Raw genomic sequence first — 25,432 nt, forward strand, 5'->3', positions numbered from 1 at the left:
GGGTAATTTCCGTTTAACCACGACAACCCTGAGAAATCTTACTTTGAGTCCATGCGTAAGCGACTGCTACAAATCACCTTTTACTATTTTGTTTCTGGTGAAGTACTGCTAGTAAGCCGGTAAGGTTTGGACAACAGTTACAACTAAGTTGTAGGAAAAGACTTAGGGGGTCATTCCAACCCTGGCGGTCATCGACCGCCAGGGTGGATGACCACGGAAGCACCGCCAACAGGCTGGCGGTGCTTCCGTCGCCCAGCCGGGTCCGGCGGTTTCCCGCCGGATTTCCCCCGGCTGGGAGAATCCTCCATGGCGGCGCTGCAAGCAGCGCCGCCATGGGGATTCCGACCCCCTTCCCGCCAGCCTGTTTCTGGCGTTTTTTTCCGCCAGGAACAGGATGGCGGGAACGGGTGTCGTGGGGCCCCCTAACAGGGCCCCAGCATGATTTTCACTGTCTGCATAGCAGACAGTGAAAATCACGACGGGTGCAACTGCACCCGTCGCACCCCTGCAACACCGCCGGCTCCATTCGGAGCCGGCTTCTGTGTTGCAGGGCCTTTCCCGCTGGGCCGGCGGGCGCTCCCTTGGCGGGCGCCCGCCGGCCCAGCGCGAAAGTCTGAATGGCCCCCGCGGTCTTCTGACAGCGGAGCGGTCATTTGACGGGGTAAGTTTGGCGGGCGGGAACCGCCGCCCGCCAAACTTGGAATGACCCCCTTAGTCACCTACAAACGACAGTACTGTCATCCTGAGACCAGCAGCCTTGCTCAGAGCAAGAGTCCAAACTACGACAGAACAAATTCTATCTCAAGCTATTAAAATGAGAACGTTCAAAGTAGAGAGTGACTTCTCTTTATGGGTCTTCTCTGACATGCCCATAGCTACAGCCTGTGACGCCGTGAAGTTGTTAGCCTTATTGATGACTTTAAGAAATTGGGAGTCCCTGCAGGCATAGTGCAACTTGCAAAGCTGAAGGTTTTTCATAAGGGCCAGGCCCATATCTTTCAAAGTGTTCAACAAGCAAAAGACTTTCTTGCCTCCCTCAAGAAGTAATATTGGTGCTTGGGAAATTTTAATAACGAGGCAAGATGTAACTAAGTTGTTAGGTAAGAGGTGGCTCATGACATAGTTCTAATAGCCAAAAGTATGAATTCTCACCGGCCTACGCTTGCTATCTTCTCCAGACACAGGCCTAATGGGTGCCATGTCAGTGCACTCCTACAGGGCCATTGAGGGTATCACACTGGTATGTTTTGAGGACACTGGAGGGTGAGGTCATGATAGGTAGGCCCCTGTTTTCGTGGGTGGGGGTGTGAAAGCACTTGGTGGCTGGGTCCTGCACTGGGGTGGGGGGAAAGAGCAGATCACAAGCACAAGGAAACTAGTAACTCATGGTCTAGAATGACTGTGCTGAGAAAAAAATGGTATGCTGAGGATAAAAATCATTAAGAATGCACTTTGTACTCTTATCAATTGATTGCAAGACCAGGTCCAGTGCCAACAGGCTCTTAAAAACGTTTATCAAATGAGCGATAGTCAAACCAGTACGTACTCCTCTGGGTTTTTCAAAATTGCTTCATGCAATGTGAATGGGCAGATTCATTCACATATACTTAGAGCAATACTGCATTGGTTAAGATTGTCCCAGGCTTAGGTGATTCTATTACAGGAAACTCATTTTAAACAACAGGCAAACTGTCCTAGCATTCCAAACTTCATCTCTCATTAGTTTTTTGACTCTGCTAGTGCGGCCGTCTGTGAGGTGGCAGTTCTGCTCACTCAGGACTTTCAAGGAGAAATTCTCGAGGTCCATCTTGATCCTCAGGCAAGATAGATAATCGTTAGTGTCAAGGTAGGAAGGCAACTAGTGCATATTACAAGCTTCTATAGTCCCATAAAAGACAAAGCCACCTCTCTGCAAAGTCTATATGACCTTTTGAGCACACTTTTGTGTCTCTTGGTAGTTGGAGGCGATTTTAATATAATCCAAGATACGAATCTTGATGCCTCCCATAAAAATCGTTCACAAAACAAGCCACGTGCACACCGATTTTTTACAAAATTTATCTGCGATCTAGCTCTGCAGGATCCTTGGTGGCTGGACCACCCACAAAATCAATGTTATACCTGTTTTTCAAATAGGTTTAATTCGGCATCAAGGATCGACTTCTTCTTAGTGTCTCATTCTTGGGATAGAGCGGGCTCAGACATAATGTCCAAACCATTTTGGATCACTTCGTTCCATTGATTCAACTATCTTCTTCTGATCACCATCGAGAAAGACCCAGGTGGTCTTTAGATAAATCTTTATTAACCAATGAAGGCTGGATCTCTACTCACAAAGCATCAGTTGCCTAGTTTTTCGCTAGAAATTAAGCAACTGCCTCTATCTTCGCTATCTGGGAGTCATGTGAGGCACATATTAGAGGGGAAGCCATAGCGTTTAATGCCTTTCTTAAAAAAGCCAAGAAGGAAAAAATAAACAGCCTAAAGCAGGAACTCAATCACGCCATGCACCTGCATCAGTCACTCAGTGATTACAAGTCACAGGACTCACCACCATGATGCTAAAACCCAATTGAAGAATTTTTTTTGGCACAAGAGATTGTTAATCATAACACATGTTTTCAGCATTACTATGAAGAGAGTGAGCATGTAGGTACATTTTTGGCACACTATATTAAAAAAGGGTCAGAATGCTTCTTTAATCAAATCCATTTTTGACAAGTCCCAGGGGCACATGGTGGACCAGGCCAAGGAGATAGGAAAGGTGTTTCTAGCTCACTATACAAATATCTATACTCCTACGTCAGCTACATGCGATGAGCTTATTAACACAAATCTCAAATCATTCTCTCTACCGAGTTTTAACCAATAGCTCCAATCTGCATTGCTGCAGCTAATTACTAAATTAGAGGTAGCAGAAGCCATTAGGAACTCCCCAAATGGTAAAGCTGCCAGGGTAGATGGTCTTCCAGCGGAGTTGTCCAAAATCCTGTATGAGCAGATAGCAGCGATCCTAGCTGAACTCTTTAATGCAATATTTAATAGAGAAGAAGTACCTAGTTCATTTACCCGGGCAGTCATTGTCAGAAAGACAAACCTAGCAAAAAAAACTGATCCTTATCACCCTATTAGCCTTCTTAATAATGACTATAAGATTCTTATGAAAATCTGGGCAGCTCGCATTACACCCCTAGCCGAGGGTCTTAATCACCATGACCAGTGTGGGTTTCTTCTGGGCAGATTTGCTCTAGGCAATTGACTATTATTCTACGAATAAAATCAAAGCAGCTGTAATAATGCTTGATGCGGGAAAAGCTTTTGACCTTGTACAATGGGAGCTTCTTTTTGCAATCCTCAGAAAATTCAAATTTCCTAATAAAATAGTCTAATTTTTCTCTAACCTTTACCAAGGGATGGAGGACAACATCTTAGTCAGTTCACAAGTAGTCAGTAAGGTTTCAATACGATGTGGGGCCCAGCAGGGATGCCCTTTGTCTCCGATCCTCTTCACTCTTTTTATCAAGCCATTGTCTTCTGCTTTGAGGCAGGATAACTCTATAAAACCGATGATGGCAGGTGCGCCCAAGTTAAAACTTTTTGAGGATGATGCAATTTTGTACCTTGCAGCTCATTCTCAGAATATTGAGAAAGCCTTCAGCAAAATCCAAGCATTTTCCAACCTGGGAGGCTATCGGATTAATAAATCAAAATCTAAGGTACTGTTTTTTAATGCTCAAGATTCAATATTGCCAGCAGAGATGCAGATTAATTATCAGATTCCCCACCCCATCAGATATCTTGGCATCTATGTCACTCAAAACATGTCTCACCTTTACTCGATGAACTATCTCCCCTTTCTGAAGAAAGCACAGGCTCTTATGCTTAAATGGCAGAATTCACTGTTAACAATAATTGGCCACATTGCCTTGATCAAAATGCTGATACTACCTTTATTCTTATTTATATTTTCTAACGTTCTGATCAAGGCTCCCCATAAGTTTTTAAGGATCTTAATGTAATGATTTGTGAATTTATTTGGTCAAATAAAAAACCTCGCACTCGCCTGGAGACAGTCCAGCTGAATATAGAGGATGGAGGCCTAGCTTTACCTCATTTTAAAAAATATTCTTAAGCGACCTACATAGATTGGATTCTATTTGAAACAGATGCTTCTTGAAAACAACATTCATCTATCTCATTTTCTTAAAATGTCATGGCTCTCGAAACGTACCAGATATAAGATCCCAAACCTACTCTGGCCCAGAGGTGCAGAACTCCAACAAAGGTATAATTTTACTCAGTTCCATTCAACTATCTCCATAAGAGAGGCTGTTGCATTTGGGCTCCCTCTCACTACCAAAGCTCTAAATGACTGGGAAAATCTGGGGTTGGGAAAGCTCCAGAGTTTCTAGCTGGGGATAGTGTCATAGCATGGGCGCAACTTAAAATTAGCAATCAAGCAATTCCAGTGCCTGTGAGCTTTTCTTAATTCCAGATACTACACTTCATCCAATAAATGGGTTCTGTAGGCCAGCAATCAGCCGAATCACTATCTTTCAGCATTACACAAGGCATGTGGGTTCAGAAATGGACAGGGGTCGGTAACTGAACAGCATCCTTCTAGAATAACTGCCAGCTAAAGCTCTCCCTCCTGCACTAAGTAGAAGAACACCTACTACAGCTCATGTGATTGATCCCCAGACATGGAAACACTTTAATAACTATTCCTCCAAAGCTTTAAGAGACGCAAATTTTAAAAGAATGTCATTTTTTATAAAGTGGATGCTCTACTATACTGCCGCGCAACTTAATAAGATGGTTCCATCAATTTCAAGCAACTGCTTCCAATGCCCCTGTGAGGTTGGGGATTGGCTCCATGTCTGTTATCTTTGCCCTACTGTCACTAATTTTTGGGTCCAAATTTTCCAATCGATTAGTACACAACTTCAGGTAGCGCTAACACCAGAACCGATGGGGTCAATTTTTGACATACTAATCATCCCAGGTTGTCCGAATATGCAAAGCAATACTTATTTATTGCAAAATTGGTTGTAAAATCTCTGATTTTACAACAATGGAAGACCCCCCAACCTCCACCATATGATCTTTGGAAAAAGAAAATGAGCTCAGTCCAACCTAAAGAACTTCTGTGTCCACAAAGAATCGGGGCCACACAGAAATATCATTCTATATGGGAAAAGACATCTTCATCCTCAGTTTGATCTAGAATCAAATCCTAATCCAATGTACAATGAATTAACACGTCTTCACAATATATTAAATTATTATTATTACTATGTAAAAGAAGTGGAACGAAACTCAGCACAAAGTGCTGCACTGTATTGCTCTTTAGAAATATTTCATGATCTTGATTTGTAATTTTTATGTCTAAATTTCATACCTGCTCGGATATGCTTAATAGAAATATAGTTTTTTAAATCCTAGTCAAGGTAAGTGTCAGGTGAATTCTAAATTAACCTTTGCTCACCCTCTGGCAACTTGGCATAGAGCAGTCAGGCTTAACTTAGAGGTAGTTATTAAAGTATTGTGCAACACTTCAAACAGCAAAATAGTGAAAACACCATGCAAAAAAGGTTCCACAGCAAGTTAGAAAAATAGATCCAACTTTTTAAAATAAAACAGCACCAAAACAATAAAAATTTAATAAGTAGAACTTGAGATATTGATTTTAAAGATTTTAGGTAAAAATAGCACTATGAAGCGTAAAGTGCTAAAGAGGTTATCTGGTTGTGCTGGACTGAACGTGATGGAGCGTTGGCCAGCTACAGGGCCTTGTTAGGCCACCTGAGCAAAAGGACGATAATCTAAGGTTGCAGAGTGTTGCCTGGATTTGAGTCGAAGATGCGTCATGCAGCAGAGACTTTGTGTCTGTTCCGAGATGCATTGGGGCTGCGGAGTGAGACCCTTTTGGTTCACTGTCGAGGATCCTGTCAACAGGGCTCATGATGCGAAGCCAGGTGGCAATGATGCAATGTGCAGTTGAGTTTATGCATCAGTTCCAATGAGCGTGTAATCTGCGATGCAGAGGTTTGGCATTGTCATCGAGGCTGCTAATTGACAGAGATGTGAGGACATTGCATGGAGGAAAACGTTGCACAGTGGTGGTTCCAAAGGTGATGCGTCAGGTCCGATTCTCGCAGCAGCAGTGATGCTTGGGTTCTGCCCGAAGATGCGCCACTCAACTGAGGCAATGCACAGGTTTGACATAGGAATGCCTCGGTTCAGCTGGAGAAAATACCTTAGGCCCACTTCCAATAGTCCACAACTGGGGGTGCTCCACTCAGCAGGGCAGACTCACAGAGGTCAAAGTCCAGGTGCACAAGCAGGTGGTTGGTAGTCTTTTATGTCTCTGAGACTTCAGATCAGGAGGCCAGCCAGCTAGCCCTGGGAGTCACTCTGGGTTCAAGTTATGACGGTCCAGTCCTTCTCACCCAGGCAGGAGAACAGCATTCAGCAGGGCAGTACAGCAAGGCAGGAGTCCATCAATGCAGCAGTCCAGCAGGATGACAGTCTTTCAGGAGCACAGCAGTCCTTCTTCCTGGCTGAGTATTCACAGGTCCAGAGTGAACTGGCATGGCAGTGTCCAAGGTCCAGTACTCATACCTAATTGGGCCTTTGAATTTGGGGAGACTTCAAAAACAGGTCTTTGAGTGCACAGAGGTCATGTCCTTCCTGCCCTGGCTCCAGACTCACTACAGGGGGTTATCCAGTCTGTTAGACCTGACATGCCTTAGGGTGGTCACCCCTAACTTTTTGCCTGCCTCCCTCCACTTTTTGGACCCTGTTTTGCTGGCTTTTTAGACTCTGCGCACTTTACCACTGCTAACCAGTGCTAAGGTGCATATGCTCTCTCCCTTTTCAAACATGGTAACTTTGGATCATACCTGATTGGACTATTTAATTTACTTATAAGTCCGTAGTAATGTGCACTATATGTGCCTAGGGCCTGTAGATTAAATGCTACTAGTGGGCCTGCAGCACTGGTTGTGCCACCCACTTACGTAGCCCCCTTAACCTTGTCTCAGGCTTGCCATTGCAAGGCCTGTGTGTGCAGTTTCACTGCCACTTCAACTTGGCATTTAAAAGTACTTGCCAAGCCTAGAACTCCTCTTTTTCTACATATAAGTCACCCCTAATGTGTGCCCTAGGTAACCCCTAGAGCAGGGTGCTGTGTGGGTCAAAGGTAGGACATGTACCTGTGTAGTTATATGTCCTGGTAGTGTAAAACTCCTAAATTAGTTTTTACCCTATTGTGAGGCCTGCTCCCTTCATAGGCTAACATTGGGGCTGCCCTCATACATTGTTGAAGTGGCAGCTGCTGATCTGAAAGGAGCAGGAAGGTCATATTTAGTATGGCCACAATGGTAATACAAAATCCTGCTGACTGGTGAAGTCGGATTTAATATTACCATTCTAGAAATGCCACTTTTAGAAAGTGAGCATTTCTTTACACTTAAATCTTTCTGTGCCTTACAATCCACGTCTGGCTGGGATTGGTTGACAGCTCCTTGTGCATTCACTCAGACACACCCCAAACACAGGGTACTCAGCCTCACTTGCATACATCTGCATTTTGAAGGGGACTTCCTGGGCTGGGAGGGTGGCTGGCCTGCTCTCACACAAAGGACTGCCACACCCCCTACTGGGACCCTGGCAAACAGGATTTAACTGAAAGGGGACCTGGTGCACTTCTTAGCCGCTCTTTGAAGTATGCCCCACTTCAAAGGCACATTTGGGTTTAAAACAGGGCCTCTGCCCTACCTCATCAGACACTTGCTGGAGAAGAAACCTGAACCAGAAACTACATCCTGCCAAGAAGAACTGCCTGGCTGCTCAAAGGACTCACCTGTCTGCTTTCTACAAAGGACTGCTGCCTTGCTGTTGGCCTGCTGCCTTGCGGAACTCTTGTCTGGCTGTGAAAGTGCTCTCCAAGGGATTGGATAGAGCTTGCCTCCTGTTCCCTGAAGTCTCAGGACCAAAAAGACTTCTCTTTTTCACTTGGACACTTCGTGTGCCGAAATTTTCAACGCACAGCTTGTTCTGCAGTGAGAAAAACGCCGCACACCGACGCTGACCGACGCGACGCCTTCGGGACGACCGGAACTTAGGCGCACGGCTTTGCAAGGACAACGCCGCCAGACCTCCAGAGGAGAAATCGACGCGACACCTGCTGTGAGAGTGAAACTTCGATGCACAGCCCCGCAGAACGATGCGCAGCCGGGAAAACAAGCAGGAGAATCCACGCACAGACCCGGGACATCTGGTAATCCCCGCGATCCACACAAAGAGACTATCCGCGTGCCGGAAAATGACGCATGAGTTCCCCGCGTGAAAAATAACGACGCAAGTCCGTGTGTGCTGGGGAGAAATCGACGCACACACCATTTTTCCATGTATCTCTTCCTCTGCGGCCCTCTGCGGAGATTTCCCACTCCAAACCAGGTACTTTGTGCTTGAAAGAGACTTTGTTTGCTTTTTAAAGACTTAAGACACTTTATATCACTTTTCAGTGATATCTTTACAAATTCACATTGCAACTTTATTCGTTTTGACCTACAATTATCCTGATAAATATTATATATTTTTCGAAACACTGTGTGGTGTATTTTTGTGGTGCTATATGGTGGTATTGTATGATTTATTGCACAAATACTTTACACATTGCCTTCTAAGTTAAGCCTGACTGCTCGTGCCAAGCTACCAGAGGTTGGGCACCGGCTAATTTTGGATTGTGTGTGACTTACCCTGACTAGAGTGAGGGTTCTTGCTTGGACAGAGGGTAACCTGACTGCCAACCAAAAACCCAATTTCTAACACAGTTCTTGTGTGGGGACAGGACATAATCGTTAGTGAGGCTGTGTCCAGCAACAGGATGGCCCTGAAAGTCTCATCCAGAGCTCCCATTCTATGTGGCTGTCTATGGGGAATACACAAAGCCCACTGGTCACCCACCAGAGACAAGTAGTCAAAGACAGGTAGCAAGCACCAAATGACTAAAGTAAGATAACTACAACTTTCTAAAAGTGGCATTTTCAGAATTGCCATTCAAAATCAGACTTCACCACAAGTTGAGATTTTAAATTGTGATATACAAGGTAATAAGGTACTCCCGGGGTCATTTTATGGGAAAGATAGGCCTTTCCTGTAGTGAAAAGGTACTTTGGGAGTTTTTCACTACCAGGACATCTACAACTTAAAAGTACATGTCGTACCTAATACATTACACCTTGTCCTCTGTGTTGTCCAGGTCCTACCTTAGTGGTGACATAAGTATAAAAAGGAAAGGTTTGGGCCTGGCAAAAGGGTCAGTGGTGTGGAATGTAATACAACTTCAACTTGTCCATGGGACAGGTTGCTTCATTTATCTACTTGTCCTGTAAACAAAATCTGCTTGTCCCTTTCCTGCCATATAGTGTGGTGACACGTTATGGCATTAATCTCATTATATAAGCTCTGACAATAGCCTCACTGATTATACCAGGGCTAGTAGTATAGTATGGCTTCAATACTAGCAATTTCCTTATTTTGCCACATTTCCACAGATCTACATACTGGGGCTGCAGGTAACAGTAAGTAGTAGTTCAAGGGATGGAATGCCCTTTTAAGTCTGTGCAAACCTACTAACTTGCAGGTTTTCATCAGGTCTTCCCTAATCATTTCTGACTGAGAAAGGTTGGAAATTTACTCCTGACAAGGTTCAGAAGTAAAATTTCTTCCAGGGTTGGGAATGAAGTGTGTAAAGGGAAAGTGAACTTCCAAACACTCAACAAATTTTCGCATGAGCAAATCTACAACTGCATATTTGCTTGTGCTAAAATACAGTTCATAAATATTTTCTAGGAGTATGATTTCCTGGTCTACTTCTATGAATTCTTGTGAATTCATGAAATCTGCAAATCTGCACTAATACAAAGACATATATAATGGGTGCACTTTTGTGACTTTCTTTAAGAATTGGGGCCCTAATTAGGTCTGGCATTAATCAAGATCTTTTGTTTTATTAAAATTCTAAATCTCTCTATAGCCATCTGTCGGTTGGCTTCACTGTGACTGATCCTACTTGCAGAACCTGCTCCTACTCAGCACCTGGATACCCTCACAGATGACAAGTCCTGCACTGTACGAATCCATGTTACAGTGCATTACAAAAATTTCAATCTGCTCTTTCACAAGGAGTATATCGGCACACAAAGTAGTTTTCTTCAGTGCCAGGAACTACTGTGGCAATACATGTTTTTTGCAACCAAAACATATTTTTGCTTTTCACTAAAACCTGTTACAATGGTGAGGGCCCAACAAGTCCCACAACAATAAAGTTTAAGAAAGCCATGTCAAAACAAGACACACATTGACATTTTAAAAGACTGACCACCAATGTCAGACCTATTAGCTTTGCTAATGCTTGTTTCCAATACTCATGTTTTCAATAATCTTGCTGAAACTAGTAACACTGACTTCCAATGATGAATATTCTTTGGGAAAAAATGGTACCTAAATGTTCTCAGTAGTTTAGCAGAACTTTTTTTCTAGTTGCATTTTTTTGTGAACATTTTATTTTGAAAGCAAAAAATCAATCTTGCTTTCAAACTTCTGCAAATATTTGCTTTTAATCAAAGAGCCTCCTGGGACCATGATACATACCCTCATATTTTTACATTTTGCAAATGCATGTACACATTTGTTTACTGGAACTACTGTCAGTAGTGCAGTCCGAGCTTACAACATGTATTCAGAACAGCATTAACATATGGATACAAATATTTCCTCAACTGTAGACAATTCCTTTTCCTGCTCTGAAATGTGGTACTGTAAATTGACAACCAAAGGGTTTGTGCTGCATGGGGTTGGGTCTACTTGTCTCAAGGACAAAATAAATCGGAAAACTTGCCGTCCTTGACCCCAAACAATATGTTCTGGGAGTCGGGCTACAGAAATTCCACAATTAATTAAGTTGCCAGCTAGACATGACAGTGTTGAACTACACACACAGGCTCTGTAATTGCAGGCCTGGTACATGGTTAAAGGGCTACTTAGGTGGGTGGCACAGTCAGTGCTACCATCCCACAAGTAGCATTTAATTTACAGGCCCTTGGCACGCATAGTGCACTTCACTGGGGACATATAAGTAAATTAAATATGCCAATTACAGGTAACCAATATCATCTTGTTTAAAGAAGAGAGCAAAAACACTTTAGCATTGGTTAGCAGTTGTAAAGTACACAGTCCTAATACCAGCAAAAACGAGGTCAGAAAAAAGGAGGAGGTTGGCAAAACATTGGGGAGAAGACCACCCCAAACCTGTCAGGTCTAACAAATATACAGACAATATTAACAGAATCCACATGCACCAGTGTTGCACTGTTGATTAAATGGACTTGAGCATGGGGATATCATTCACTATTTGTCATTATCAAGGTTTTGTGGAAAATACATTCAATGAAAATATCATTAATTTGCAGATGTGATTGTAATTTGACTGCACTAATCTATATGGTGGACCAGTTCTGCAAATGAGGACTATATCTGCTTGCTGCAAGTCGGTTTCTGTGACCACTGTGCACTTTGTAAGTAATTTGCAGTGCATTACACTGTATGTGCAATAGTCACCAACTCTGACATTAGTTTGGTAGAACAAAGTCGCAATTGGTATATCAATCGACTTTATGCATACTACAGTCTTCTGTACTCCATGTTTGGTATGACAGTCTATAAAATGTAGATTGTGGTCCCCTGTACTTGTGGTGCATGAATGGCAAACAGTTCAGTCAAACACAGAGCATATCCATTGGTAACATTGATGTCACTGGGCATTCTGGTCTGGAATGTTATGGTAAGATGGCCGTCCAAACACACATGCACACTTAGGTTTCTCCAGTCCGGCTGTGGAGAAACTTCACAGGCCCCAGAGTTGTGTCAGAGCGGCAGTCTCTGCCGCTCAGACCAGTCCTGAGCTGCTTACATGTTATGGTTAGCATGTAAGCAGCACCAGGAATGTTATGGTAAGATGGCTGTCCAAACACACATGCACACTTAGGTTTCTCCAGTCCGGCCGTGTTGAACAGCCGGGCTGGAGAAACTTCACAGGCCCCAGAGTTGTGTCAGAGCGGCAGTCTCTGCCGCTCAGACCAGTCCTGAGCTGCTTACATGTTATGGTTAGCATGTAAGCAGCACCAGGATTGCTGGGGAGCCTGTTCTGGTGTTCCGGCAAATGCTGGAGGACAAGGACGAATGGTAAGTATATATTTTTTTTATTCCCACCCGTCCCATCATCCCTGAAGGTCCACCCTCCACCCCTCCCCTTGATTTTTGCGGCAGCCACCGCTGCATGGAGTGATCCCTCGGTGTCCATCTTTTAGCCCTTGTTTGGTAGCTTGGCAGCATCGAGCTGGGAGATTTGGGGGAAGAACATGGACAGCTGATGGTGGTACTCACAAGAGATTAGATCACTGCGTTACATATAATGCAGAGCTCTGAGCCTATTCAGGGCTCAAAGTCTGGAGAAACAGCAATTGTCAGTCCAAGTGGACTCAACATTGAGATTTAGGTAGTATTATAACTCACCTACCTTCATGCTACTAAAATGTCATGTTATGCCATTTCTCACCATGTACCTTGCCTTCGTGAGGCTTGCTCCAGGGTAAATTCAAGGGCTTACTTCTTGATAACCCGTTCTCTAAATACCTGCCTCAGGTGACCCTCGGTTTTGGGGTACTTATTTTGGGCAGACTTGCCTCAGTCAGAATCAAAGCAAAAATAATATTATCTGGTGTCTCGAAATACTGAAAATATGATTATGAAACGCGCAGGCAAAACAAAATTCACTCTGACTTTAAAATGTTGTATTGTAAAAGCATGCCTTCCTGCCCTTCGGTTTATTTTTTAATGTGAGCTGTATTATCTATTTAAGCATGTGCTAAACTTATATGTTGGCGGGTAGCATTGGTCGAAATCTAATAATGTTGTGTTAAGCCCACGTCTGTCAAACAAGGCTTGTTTGTAGGGAAATAAATAAAAGCCATTGGCACACACTCTGGCATCAAGTGACACTGATGAGCACATGTGTGCATTGATGAGCGCCCCAGGTCACAGGGGTCACCTCCACCTGTTTGCCACCGTGCACTGACACTGCGGTCGCTTGACCTATGCACCGCCTCTGACATCTGAAAGGCACTTAGCAAGAATGACCAACGAACACGAGAGCTGCGAGGCGCTGCGAGATGAGTTAATCGCCTCCCATCACACCTGTTCTGGCAACTGTAATAACGGATTGTCTCTGCAGCTTGACTTGTGGCTGGAGAGTGCTACTTTCTGCAGCCGGGAGGTCAACCGGGTGGCAGAGGGGCCCGCTTGTGTGGCATTCCCATTTGTTGCGAAGGCGATTTCACCGTCAAACGGGCCCAGCCGAGTGCTTGACACATCACGTGAGCAAGCTCTCTGCACACACACAGATGGATGCAAGGGAGGCTGGCGCAGGGAAATGGAGATAACGTTTTACCTGCTGATGAGGCATCGCCCTGGTTAGCGGCTGCAATCTTGTCCGAAACGCCACTGAAAACAGGTAGAACTGTCGGGGCTGTGGAGAACATCTCTGCAGAGCCTTCGTACACCGCCGCTGCGTCCACTGCTAGGGCAGGGCTCAGGACCGCGGACCCGTTCGAATGCTGAAAGAAAGAAATAATATTTGTATCCTAAAATACAAAGTGTCATCATTTGATGCATATGGTGTATACAAACACTTCCACAATTAAAATGAATATAAACGTCAGAGCTTCATGTAGCGTGACAATCTGTAAAATAACGTTAAGAGGCAGATGCAATAAGTTGATCGCCGTTTAATTCTATTGGCGGTGTTGGGCCTTGCAATTTAAATTGTGAGGTTTTCAAATGTCCTATTTTGCCGGCACAGACTCTAGGTTTTGAGACATAGGTTCAATTTAAAATACTGGCATCAAATCCCTCTTTAAGTGTAATACAGCATTCATCAGCTCCAGGTGGAGATTTACACCTAATAGTAGGAGTGCATGTCCCTATCCTTTTACGTAAGGTGGTGGGGACAACACCTCAAAATACATGTTTAAAGTTACTACTACGCTACAGGCCTAGCTTAGGTGAAGTCAGCCAAAGGTGATCCTATTTAGCATAACCAGAAATTGCTCCAACACTATGCACACATTCAAAAGAACAGAGAAATAGGCATCATCTAAGGACAATGACATACATTACATGCAAACAATATAAGAGAAGGCACATCAGTACAGCTCACAACCTGGGCTCTACTATCTTCACCTTGTGCTGCAATACACCGTGAATGCAGACATCAGTTACAGCTGTGTCCTATGTGATTTTGTGTGTGTGTGTGTGTCTCTGTTTGAGCCACGCAATGCGCTATGATACGTCCTTCAGCTTTTATAGAGTAATGTTAGAAGAGTCATGTTTTTTAAAGCTTTACTACCAACTTACATATTTTAACTATCTCTGAGTGTTTATCTATAACTATAAATTTTTACACTGTGATTTGTATAGGTGCCAGCAAAGTTTAGTTATAGGACTATTTTTTGCATTCATTTTATTTTATATTTTCTATATTATTTTAAAACATTTACAATGTGATTTATATGGGTGTCTGCAATGTCTAAAGTTACCTCACCATTTTTTGGGTGCTGGACTTTGTGTTGATAATGTTATCCCTCTCTCCACTGATTTCGATGTGATTCCCTTTCAGTACCTGTGAGTTGCCATGCATGGTGTTTGATTAACTCCAAGGCATGTATGGAGTAGATTTAACCTTGTGCAACTTTAGTATTAGTGGAGTATGCATTGGTGCATATTGATCAAAATGCAACTGACATACTCTTTTGTAGGTGTATGTTGCTTTATTTGGCAACCTTAATTTTCCCCTTTCACTTGTCAATTTGAAGTAGATATTCCCCATTTTCGACCCACACCCCCTTTCCACTCCCACATTGTCATTTAGAAATGTGTGTGCTGAGTTCAATGCACTCAAGAAAACACCACACATAAGCTATAACAGGCATAGATCAATGTCTCTATCCTTGTGAATTTCCATTTAAAGGTTTGTGACATAGTACTACAGGAGTATTACTACACATTCTAAATCATTTGTGCATAAGCCTCATAATTTTGTCAATACTGTTTATTTTGGGGCAGAGTCCGAAACCCGACCGTGCCTTCAAAAATGTAATTGTGTGTAATGGAAAGCAGTAAACTAATGGCTATGCAATGCAAAAAATGTAATTTTCACACATGCCTTAAAAAAAGCAAAAGCACACAAAACTAACACTATCTAAGGACACTAACCACTTCATCGATTGAGACTGATGAAGTGTGTACCAGTAACATGCGTAGTGATACTGTTATTTTAAGAGCCATGTTGATATTTGGGGCCAGATGTAGGTAGTAATGGTTTTGTGACTGGCAATTTGCGAGTCGCAAAACCATATGCAGAATGGTGTCCCTGACACCATCTGCTAATCGCAAAGGGATCGCAAAGACCCACCTCATTAGTATTAATGAGGTGGGTCGCACTTTGCGGCCCCCTTGCGATTCCCTGCACTCACAGGGATGGGGCCTGCTGGAGACAGCAGACCACCATGTCTGTGACTGCTTTTTTAATAAAGCAGTTTTTTTTTGTATTGCAGCGCGTTTTCCTTAAAGGAAAACGAGTTGCAATACACTCGGGAAAATGAAACCATTTGGTTTCATTTTTTCAGAGTAGGCAGTGGTCCATTGGACCACTGCCTGCTCTGAAAAAATATTTTTGGCGCCATTCACAAAGGGGAAGGGGTCCCATGGGGACCCCTTCCCTTTTGCGAATGAGTTAGCACCCACTTCACATGGGTGCTAACTGCGAATTGCTTGGCGACAGCGTTCGCGGTCACAAAGCAATTCTGCATCGCGGTGAGAATCGCAAATAGGAAGGGGAACACCCCTTCCTATTTGCGAGTCGCATTCCCATTTTGCGAGTCGGTACCGACTCACAAAATGAGACTGTGCATCGCGATGCCTGTTTTGCATGGCGCAAACTGTTTGCGCCATGCAAAACGGTTTCTACATCTGGCCCTTGGTCTGTTAATTGCAACGAAGATTGTTGAAACATAAAAAGCTATCAAACAAATAGCAACATTTGTACAAGCATTATACCCTCTATACCAAGTCAAAGGGTCCCTCTTGAATGTAACAGTCTGTGCTACATTTGTGTCACTCATGTGCCACAAGAGCAGCAGAAATACGTATTAGGCTGTGACGCCACCTATAGTTTCATCGTAGCTGAGGACAACATAATCATGAAAATCAATCCAGCACTTGATAAATACAATCATAAAGACATTAGAAAATTGGTTCTATCATAACTGTGATGTTTGCGAAAGCAGGGGGAAACCAGTAAGCACATAGCAATGTAAAACGTGGAGAAAGTCTGAGAGAGAAATGGTGCTGACTGCTGTGCTGCTCTGAAATACAGGTCCAAATTTACTAAAACTTTGACAGCAACACTAAACAAAACAAAAAAATAGCGTTGGACAATTTTCATACACAAAATGATGCTTGACACGAGCACAGCGCTAAACAGACTGTGTTGTGTACAAGGAACCCCCAGTAAGTATAAGCTAGGCATAATGAGGAGAGGAAATAGGGAACATCCTTAGGATTGCACATAAAGTCAGATTAAATAAAGTCACCCAAAGAGTGTAGCATAGAATACTAGCGACAAATAAAAATAAGAGCAACAATGGACAAAAATGCATGATATTTCCACATGTAATAATTGCATTTTTTTGTGAAACTTAAAAGTATTACCTGACTGAGTCCTTGGGGGCAACTGCACAAAACAATCTGTACTGGAGGATGTGCCTTGGGTACAAATTCAACACAATGCACTGCTCTTTTGTCATGGCACAATGCCAAATCATAATTAATATTACAGAAACACTGTATGATTAGCATATGTGCTTGAAATGTCATCAGCACGTCCCCATTACAAATATGATGTTGCACAATATTTCACCATTTGCATTTTTGCTATTTTGCTAATGTTTGTGAATTGCTGCATGGTGCGAATCTTGGTAAGTTGGTTCAAGTAACTTACACAAGTGAAATATTACCATGATTGGATATATGAATGACTCCAGAAATATATGAATGCATTAATTAGTAAATATTTTCTCTGGGTGCACATTACATATTTAAAATCCCCTCTAAGTTCTCTGACCCCAGTTGTTTTACGATAAATTGATGTATATTCAACAAACAAACGTCATCAAAGCACTCCATGATTGCCACAACATCCTTCGGAGATGTGCACCATACACTAATCTGCATTCCGAAAGGCATTCTGAAGGCATTGCCTCCACGGGAGTTACAGCTTGTGTGGGCAGAGCCTGTGTTGTGTGTTTTGTTTGGCTGAAACGAGCCATTAGAACATACACCGTGATAGCGGCTGGCTGAGACAGCCACCTGCTGCAGAACTCAATCCCTGCGCCTGCATTGACAGAGAGCAGGCTGCGCAGGTGGGCCCGCTGCCTGTCACTGACACATAGCCACAGCTATTGTGCTGTATTCAGCGTGCAGCCCGCCCGCTTCTATCTTCCATTTACAGTGTGGTGATACAAGACGACACCACAACGGGCTGGGCAGCAGGCAGCGGGTACAGTTCACTTTACATTCAAGAAAGACACATCGCAAAGGAAAGGGGAATACGTGGAAGTAGCTAACACTGGTGCCGATGTAGACAACGATTAACTCTGCGCATGGATGCATCTGCAGAATTCGCTTGAGAGATTTATTGGTGAAAAAAGAAACACACAATTTTACTTCAAAATACACTTCTATCCATTTTCATACAGCTATTTTACTGTACATTACACAACTGTTTCCTGACCAACTGATCGTTTAAATTCCATTGACTCCCACACACAACTCACTCAAACAATTATACATTTTACTGAAGTATGTCATTCTTTTCTCCATTGTCCCTAAGAGTGATAGAGTGAATTGAAGGTTGCAGAGGAAGTCTATTGTTAAGCAATGCACAAAGAAAGACTATTGGCAAGCAGTGAACCCAGAGAATTTGGAATATTTCTATGGCAAGGCAATACCAAACAGTTACCCTGGGCACCATGGTCGGGCATCTGTAAGCAGTAGATGTAGCCTGAAAGCCGGAGCAAGGTGAATCTCCTAAATTTTTGTGGTAACCAGAAAGACTTCCAAGTGTTGTAGACTAACTCAGGGATGAAGCGGTGCTTTTATGCATGCCATAGGCGAGCTGTGACAGTGGGACCCTATGAGAACCCATCTAAAATGACCCCAAAAGGTTGATAACCTGCCGAGAGCCACCAGTGTTCAGTTTAGAGGAAACGTATCTTCCTGGTTCAGGCTGAATAACTCTTTCTGGTGGGATGGGAGACTTATGTGCTGAACGTGGCTGATTCCCCAGTATTCTCGGTACTGGGGAACAAGGGACCTGCCTCATTAATATTGATGAGGCAGGTTGCAATTTGCGACCCATTGAGTCTGGCCGGCAGTCACAGGGATGGTGGCCTGTTGGCTGTACAATGAGTTTGGTTGCTAACTCATATGCCTGGTTGCTACCAGTAAGACAGCTAAATGTACCTGGATGCTAGAATATCAGGCTTTTGAATGTGCCCAGATAATACCACCAAAAGGCAAGGCAATGCACAGTATGGCAAGACTTCACCAACAAATATCAATGTAAGTAGATCAGGTTATCATGTGCAATAGGGTTGCTCCGTGCACCTAGATACAGCACTGACTCTATATCAAAAGGGGACATTGTGTGTGTCTGTAAAGTGCTCAATGTGTCTGAATGTTAGCAGGAAAACCGGTCTGCTTTCATAATACATCTTAATGTGTCTCCCTGTGACTACATGATTCAATCATACACTAAGGCCTGGTGTTTTTGCTGAGGTGCTCTAGTAATTCAATATAGTATTCCAAAAATCCATCGGACTAAAATTAAAGATGTGCACAAATAGGTACATTGTACTTAACAGATATCTCAGAGCTATGTGACAAAGGACCAGATGTATGACCATCAGTGTTTGTGTCTCATAACTTGCAAATGTTAGCGCTTGAAAACTGCAAGTCGCAAACTCCGATGTACAACAGTGTTTGATACACTGTTTGTGATTCCCAAATGGGCCGCAAGGGACCTGCCTCATTAATATTGATGAGGCAGGTTGCAATTTGCAACCCATTGGGACTGGCCGGCACTCACAGGGATGGTGGCTGGCTGGTGCCAGCAGACCATCATGTCTGTGACTGCTTTTTAAATAAATCAGTTTTGTTTTTTAAATGAAGCCTATTTTCCTTAAAGCAAAATGGGATTCATTTCAAACAAAAAATGAAAAAGCTTTGTTTTCATTTTTTGAGAGTAGTCAGTGATCCTTGGGACCACCGCCTGCTCGGAATTTTTTTTTATGCCCCTTTCACAAAGAGGAAGGGATCCCTTGGGACCCCTTCCCATTTGCGAATGGTTTACAAGCAATTTGAAATTGGTGGTAATCAGCGAACGTTTTGCAACCACACTCCCGTTCGCAAAACATTCATACATACCAGTGCAACTCGCTATTAGGAAGGGAGACCCTTTATAAACCTCTCCCTAATAGCGACTCACAACCATATTTTGAGTGTAATTGGTTACTGACTCGCAAAATAGGAATAGTACATAGGAGAATTAATTTTACCAGTCGCAAACCGTTAAAAATGTTGTACATCTGGCCCCAAGTCATTAGCTTGTCATGACTTTCTGGCTTGGGTCTTGCAGTCTTTCAGTGTCACACTGGCCTATAGGAGAATCTCTTATTCAGTGACAGACCAGTGACCCTGAAAGACATTTAGATCAGAAGCACAGCCTAGCATGCCTGACACGTGACGGATTCCACTCCAGATTTGGAGGTGCTAGATGTCAGGAATGCTGCCATTTCCTTTTGGACACTCCACTCCTAGACTGATGCAATAACATTTACATTGACATTCGGTGGAGTTCACTTTTGTTATCTGCCTCAACGGAAAAGTCAGGTACAGAAGACCCATGAATCATCAGAAACTCAAACCACTCAGCACATTACTCACACACACTTTAAGACTCTAAAACCACATTTGTAGCAGCATGTTAACAGAATATTGTGGTGGGGCATAGGGGACCTGAATATACTTGCACTGAAAGTTATATAGGCCCTCATTCCGACCCTGGCGGGTCGCAAATGACGGAAGCACCGCCAACAGGCTGGCGGTGCTTCATTCGTCATTCTGACCGCGGCGGTAAAGCCGCAGTCGCCCAGCCGGGTCCGGCGGTTTCCCGCCGGATTTCCCCCGGCTGGGAGAATCCTCCAGGGCAGCGCTGCAAGCAGCGCTGCCCTGGGGATTCCGACCCCCTTCCCACCTGCCTGTTTCTGGTGGTTTACACCACCAGGAAGAGGCTGGCGGGAACGTGTGTCCTGGGGCCCCTGGGGGCCCCTGCACTACCCATGCCGTTGGGCAGTGCAGGGGCCCCCTAACAGGGCCCCAGCCTGCTTTTCACTGTCTGCCTAGCAGACAGTGAAAAGCGCGACTGGTGCAACTGCACCCGTCGCACACCTGCAACACCGCTGGCTCCATTCGGAGCCGGCTTCAGTGTTGCAGGCCGCCTTCCCGCTGGGCCGGCGGGCGCTAACAATGTTAGCGCCCGCCGGCCCAGCGGGAAGGTCGGAATGGCTCCAGCGGTCTTTTGACCGCGGGACGGGCAAATGGCGGTTCCCGCCATGCGGGCGGCGACCGCCGCCCGCCGGGGTCAGAATGACCCCCATAGTCTCTAAACCTTTCCCTGAATAAAAAAAAGGAGTAATTTGAGCCCAAACTACCGTACAATCACAATGCACACAAACCTTCCAAGGAGAATGAGTTACTGTGTTTTTAGATGATAGCTCAGTTAAGAAATCTGGATAATGGTGTACAATTAGTACAAACAGTTACACAAAATGGAAAGATTAGAAATAGTATAGGGTGTCTCACTTGTGATTTGGTGACAGAATTTATGGGCAGAATTGCTGTCCCAATTGCCTAATAAATGGACCGCTTCTGTAACTGCAGAGGTCAAAAGTCTGAGAAAAACAGGTTCCTCGAAAAGCTTTCAGATCCCAGGTTTTGATGCCTTCTATTGGACTAACTGTAAATAAAATATATTATTGGCACAATGTATTCATTTTTGGATTTTCATAGTCTTCCTTCATGAGATGGTATTGATGCAATAGTCTGGATAAAGCTGTTTAGGAACGTTATTTTCTCACTTGTATAAAAAAACTATGTTTGCAATCTGATGTTAAAATAGAGGCTTCAAATAACATTTATAGTACAGGGTGGTGCTGCTGCTGAATATGATGGTTCTATGCAATTATAAATGTCACAAGAAGCAGGTAATTAGACAAAAGCCTACTTCATAACAGAGCATAGCAAACAAAGCACTGCTTACAACAAGGACACCATAATAAATGACCAGACAAAAAGGCAGTGAGGGTCATTGACACAGGCAAAAAGGGAACCACAGAACCAAACCTTAACACAAGTTATTACCAATGACTTAATCAAGACCCCACTAAAGTGCATGCCTATCAATACCTAGGAATACAGTCAAGCTACTACTTGAAAACCCAGTACCCGAGACATTCCATTTGCTTCTAAAGATAATTCAATATCCAGGCCTGTTGGTGATCTCTGCAGTCAATAGACTGACTAAACCAATGTCTGAATAGATAAATTGATAATTTTTTTTTTTTGAAAGGCACTACAAGCTTGAAACATGACATGACACTTCCCTTTACTTGAATGCTTCTAGAGAAAGGGATGGTATAATCTACTACTACTGGACACTCTCAAAGTCACATCTCTACAGTTCAACATTTCACATGGAGAGCAGGTCCTTAATCCCCGCAAAATGTCACCAACAGGAAAGACTTCCCAATCTGGTTTATGAGGTTCATACTGACATACAATAACAACTTTATTGATATGAATATTAGTTTGTATTTATATAACTGATTTGCTGAAAAAAATAAAAACAATCTTATAGACTGAAATGATCTGATATTTACCTATGTAGGAAATTTGCAGACTCGATTCAGAAAGGTGAATTTTCATGCCTAGTTTTACTCATTTGCAAATGGACCCTGTTGTAAATCTACACTTTCTTGAAATTCACCATTTCTGAGTGTACATTTACAACTAGGAGAATAGTTGATTGTCTCTGAATTCTAAAGCCAGATGTGCAGATTGGGTTTATGAGTAAAATGTTACTACTAATAGCTTTTCATATGTCGATGGAAATCTCCACTAACGAGGCACAGAATCTCTATTGCACAGTGTTGAAAAGGGCCCTTTCTACAGTGTCTTCCCTAGACTTTTCGCCTTCCTCCTCCTCGTTTTCTGACCTTGTTTTTGTTGGTTTTTGGATTCTGGAAACTTTACCACTGCTAACCGATGCTAAAGTGCAGGTCCTCTGTATTCTAAACATGGTAACATTGGCTTCTCTACAAGTGGCATATTTAATTTACTTGTAACTCCCTAGTAAAGTTCCCAGGGCGTCTAAATTGAATGCTACTAGTCAGCCTGCAGCACTGATTGTGCCACCTATTACAGTAGCCTTTCAAGCATGTCTTAGGTCTGCCACTGCAGAGCTTGTGAGTGCAGCTTAGGCCCTAGTTAGCCCCAAGGTCAGGGTGCAGCATGTTTGAAAATTTGGACATGTACTTTTAACTCTAACATTTCTTGGTAGTGGAAAATTGCTAAATTTGTTTTTCACTACTGCAAGGCCTGTCTCTTCTGTAGATTACCATTGGGGTTACATTAAAGCATCCTTTAAGCGTAACTCCCAATTGGGAAAAGATGGAAATATGGAGTTTGGTGTCTATGGACTAACAATTTAAAATCACAAGTTATGGCAAAGTCGGATTTTAACTTGTAAGTCTGAAAATGCCACTTTTAGAATGTTGCCATTTCCTTACTTTAGCTATTCTGTGCCTCTGCCTGTCTCTGAATACAGGTCTGGGATTCATGAAGCTGGAATTTTTTAATCCCCCTTTAGATAATAACACACAATGGGAGCTTAGGTGTGACTTAATGGGCCATTAACTGGCTTGAATGAGGACAGAGCTTAGCAGAGCCTCATTTACACCTGAATAGGTCCGTGCCTCTCCCCAAACGAAGGGCTGCATAACACCCTGCAGAGCGTTTAGAGCCAGGGAAAAAAGGCTCCTTTGAAAGGTACTTCAAAGGTACATTTGGATTTAAGTACTGGACCCCAAACCCCACCAAATCAGAACACTACTGGAGCCAAGGACATTCTGCCAGGAAGAAGGACTGCTGTGTTGCCAGGAGGGACTGCTACTCTGCAACTGCATTGCTGTGTTGGCCTGCTGCCTCCTGCCTGGGGTGAGAAGGACTGGGCCTGTCCTCTACCTCATTGAACCCAAGATTTTCCAAGGGCTTCTTGGCTTGCCCCCTGTTCTCCAAAGTCTCAGGGACATCAACGGCTACCTGCTACTCTCCTGGTGCTGTTGGATTTTGCCATCAGTGAGTCCCATCCTTACCCTCCAGTCTTGGTCCTCTGAAGTGGGGTCTGCAGCTGGTTTCTACAAAAACCTGATGCATCTAAATGAACCTAACATTTTGGCTGAGAGTTTTGATGGTACAACTATTGATGTAAGGGGGGTTTGTTGAGACGAAGATTGTGTTCAAGGAGAGACGGGCTAATATTAAGTTGTATGTGGCAGCAAAAGGTGTGAATGTTTTAGGTTGGAGAGACCAAGGTAAATTGGGAATAATTTTGAACCCCAGAAGCAGTGAACCTGTCTTGGCTGTAGAAGGTTGCGAAAACAAAGAGTGGATTATTTCCAAGTTTCCACAAGTCTTCACCAATAAGTTAGGCAAATTGGTGAATTACAGCCACAAAATAAAGGTTAAAGCTAATGCTATACCAGTAGTGCAAAAACTCCGAATGTGCCCATAAGCATCAGAGAGGAAATAAAACACATTTTATCAGAGATGGTAGAGGAAAATGTGATAGAAGAAATTGAATCCTCAGAATGGGTATCTCCAATTGTGTTGGCCCGTAAATCTGAAAAATCCTTGAGGTTGTGTGTGGATTTGAGAGTGGTCAATGCTAACATTATTGTAAATTGCCATCCTTTACCTAAGATCAATGATGTGATTAGTCTGCTTGAGGGGGCGAACATCTTCACCACCCTGGACTTAAGGTCAGCGTATCATCAAATAGAATTGACAGAAGACTCAAGACATCTCACAGGTTTTATTACTCCTCAGGGTTTGTTCCAATTTAAAAGAATGCCTTTTGGATTAGCGTCTGCTGCATCAGTTTTTCAAAGGGTGATGTTTCATCTGTTCAAAGACATGGATAGATATGTCAAATTCTTCCAAGATGACATGTTAATATTTTCAAGAAATGAGAAAGAACACAAAAAACATGTGATAAATGTTTGCAAAGTTTTGAGTGAGAATGGCTTGACCCTAAAGGAGAAGAAGTGCAAGTTATTTTCCGAATCTGTTGAATATTTAGGTCATACTATATCAGGAGATGGAGTAATCCCAAAATAATCTTTAGTGGATGCCATTGTCAATGCTCCTGCTTCTGATAATTGGGAAAAACTGTTGTCATTTACAGGCTTGTGTGAATATTATAGTAAGTTTATTGAAAATGTTGCTACAAAAATGGAGCCGTTGAGGGAACTCATGTGGAAAGTAGTCCAGTACATATGGACGGAAAGACAGAGTGAAGCTTTTGAAAGAATAAAAAGGGAAATTGTGGGGGCCCCCACTTTGAGACCTTTCAGTGTGGGGGCACAGTGTGTTGTGACGGTGGATGCAAGTATGTATGGAATTGGAGGTGTGTTGTCACAAAGATGTGGAAAAGACAGGTCGAATGTCTATTTTGCCTCACGTACGCTTAATGATGCTGAGAGAAGGTACGCTGTAATTGAGAATGAGTTGTTGGCATGTACCTGGGCTATTGAACATTTTAGGAATTATATTTGGGGTGCAAATATTATTCTTCAAACAGATTATAAACCCTTAGTGGGCATCCTTTCTCCAGACGGGGGTTGGACTGCCACGGCACGTATTGCCAGACTTGTGTCTAAGTTGCAAGAGTATTGCTTCAAAGTAGAGTATGTGCCGGGGAGGAGTAATGCAGTGGCGGATTGTTTGTCGAGACTTCCACAGAATGGGACAAAGGAGGATGACGCATTTCGTGAGCTGTTGGAAAATGAGGTTGTTTCTACTGTGTTAGGATACATGACGGTTGAGTTTGGGAGCATCAAAGAAGAAGAAGGGATGGATTGTGATAAGAATGATGTGTCTTGCAAGAAGTAAAGAGGTACGTGAGAGA

General features: G+C 43.3%; 1 protein-coding gene across 1 annotated transcript in view; it reads right to left on the minus strand.

Moving 5' to 3' along the window:
• The window catches only part of PTPRQ (protein tyrosine phosphatase receptor type Q), a 1,423,303-nt gene that overhangs the window by 723,349 nt on the left and 674,522 nt on the right, over nt 1-25,432 (minus strand). The window contains exon 24 of the mRNA XM_069227528.1: nt 13,517-13,682. Within this exon, the coding sequence (XP_069083629.1) occupies nt 13,517-13,682 (166 nt within the window). The remainder of the gene's footprint in view (nt 1-13,516; nt 13,683-25,432) is intronic.

The sequence above is a fragment of the Pleurodeles waltl genome, chromosome 4_1 (assembly GCF_031143425.1).
Source record: "Pleurodeles waltl isolate 20211129_DDA chromosome 4_1, aPleWal1.hap1.20221129, whole genome shotgun sequence".
NCBI classification, from domain to species: Eukaryota; Metazoa; Chordata; class Amphibia; order Caudata; family Salamandridae; genus Pleurodeles; species Pleurodeles waltl.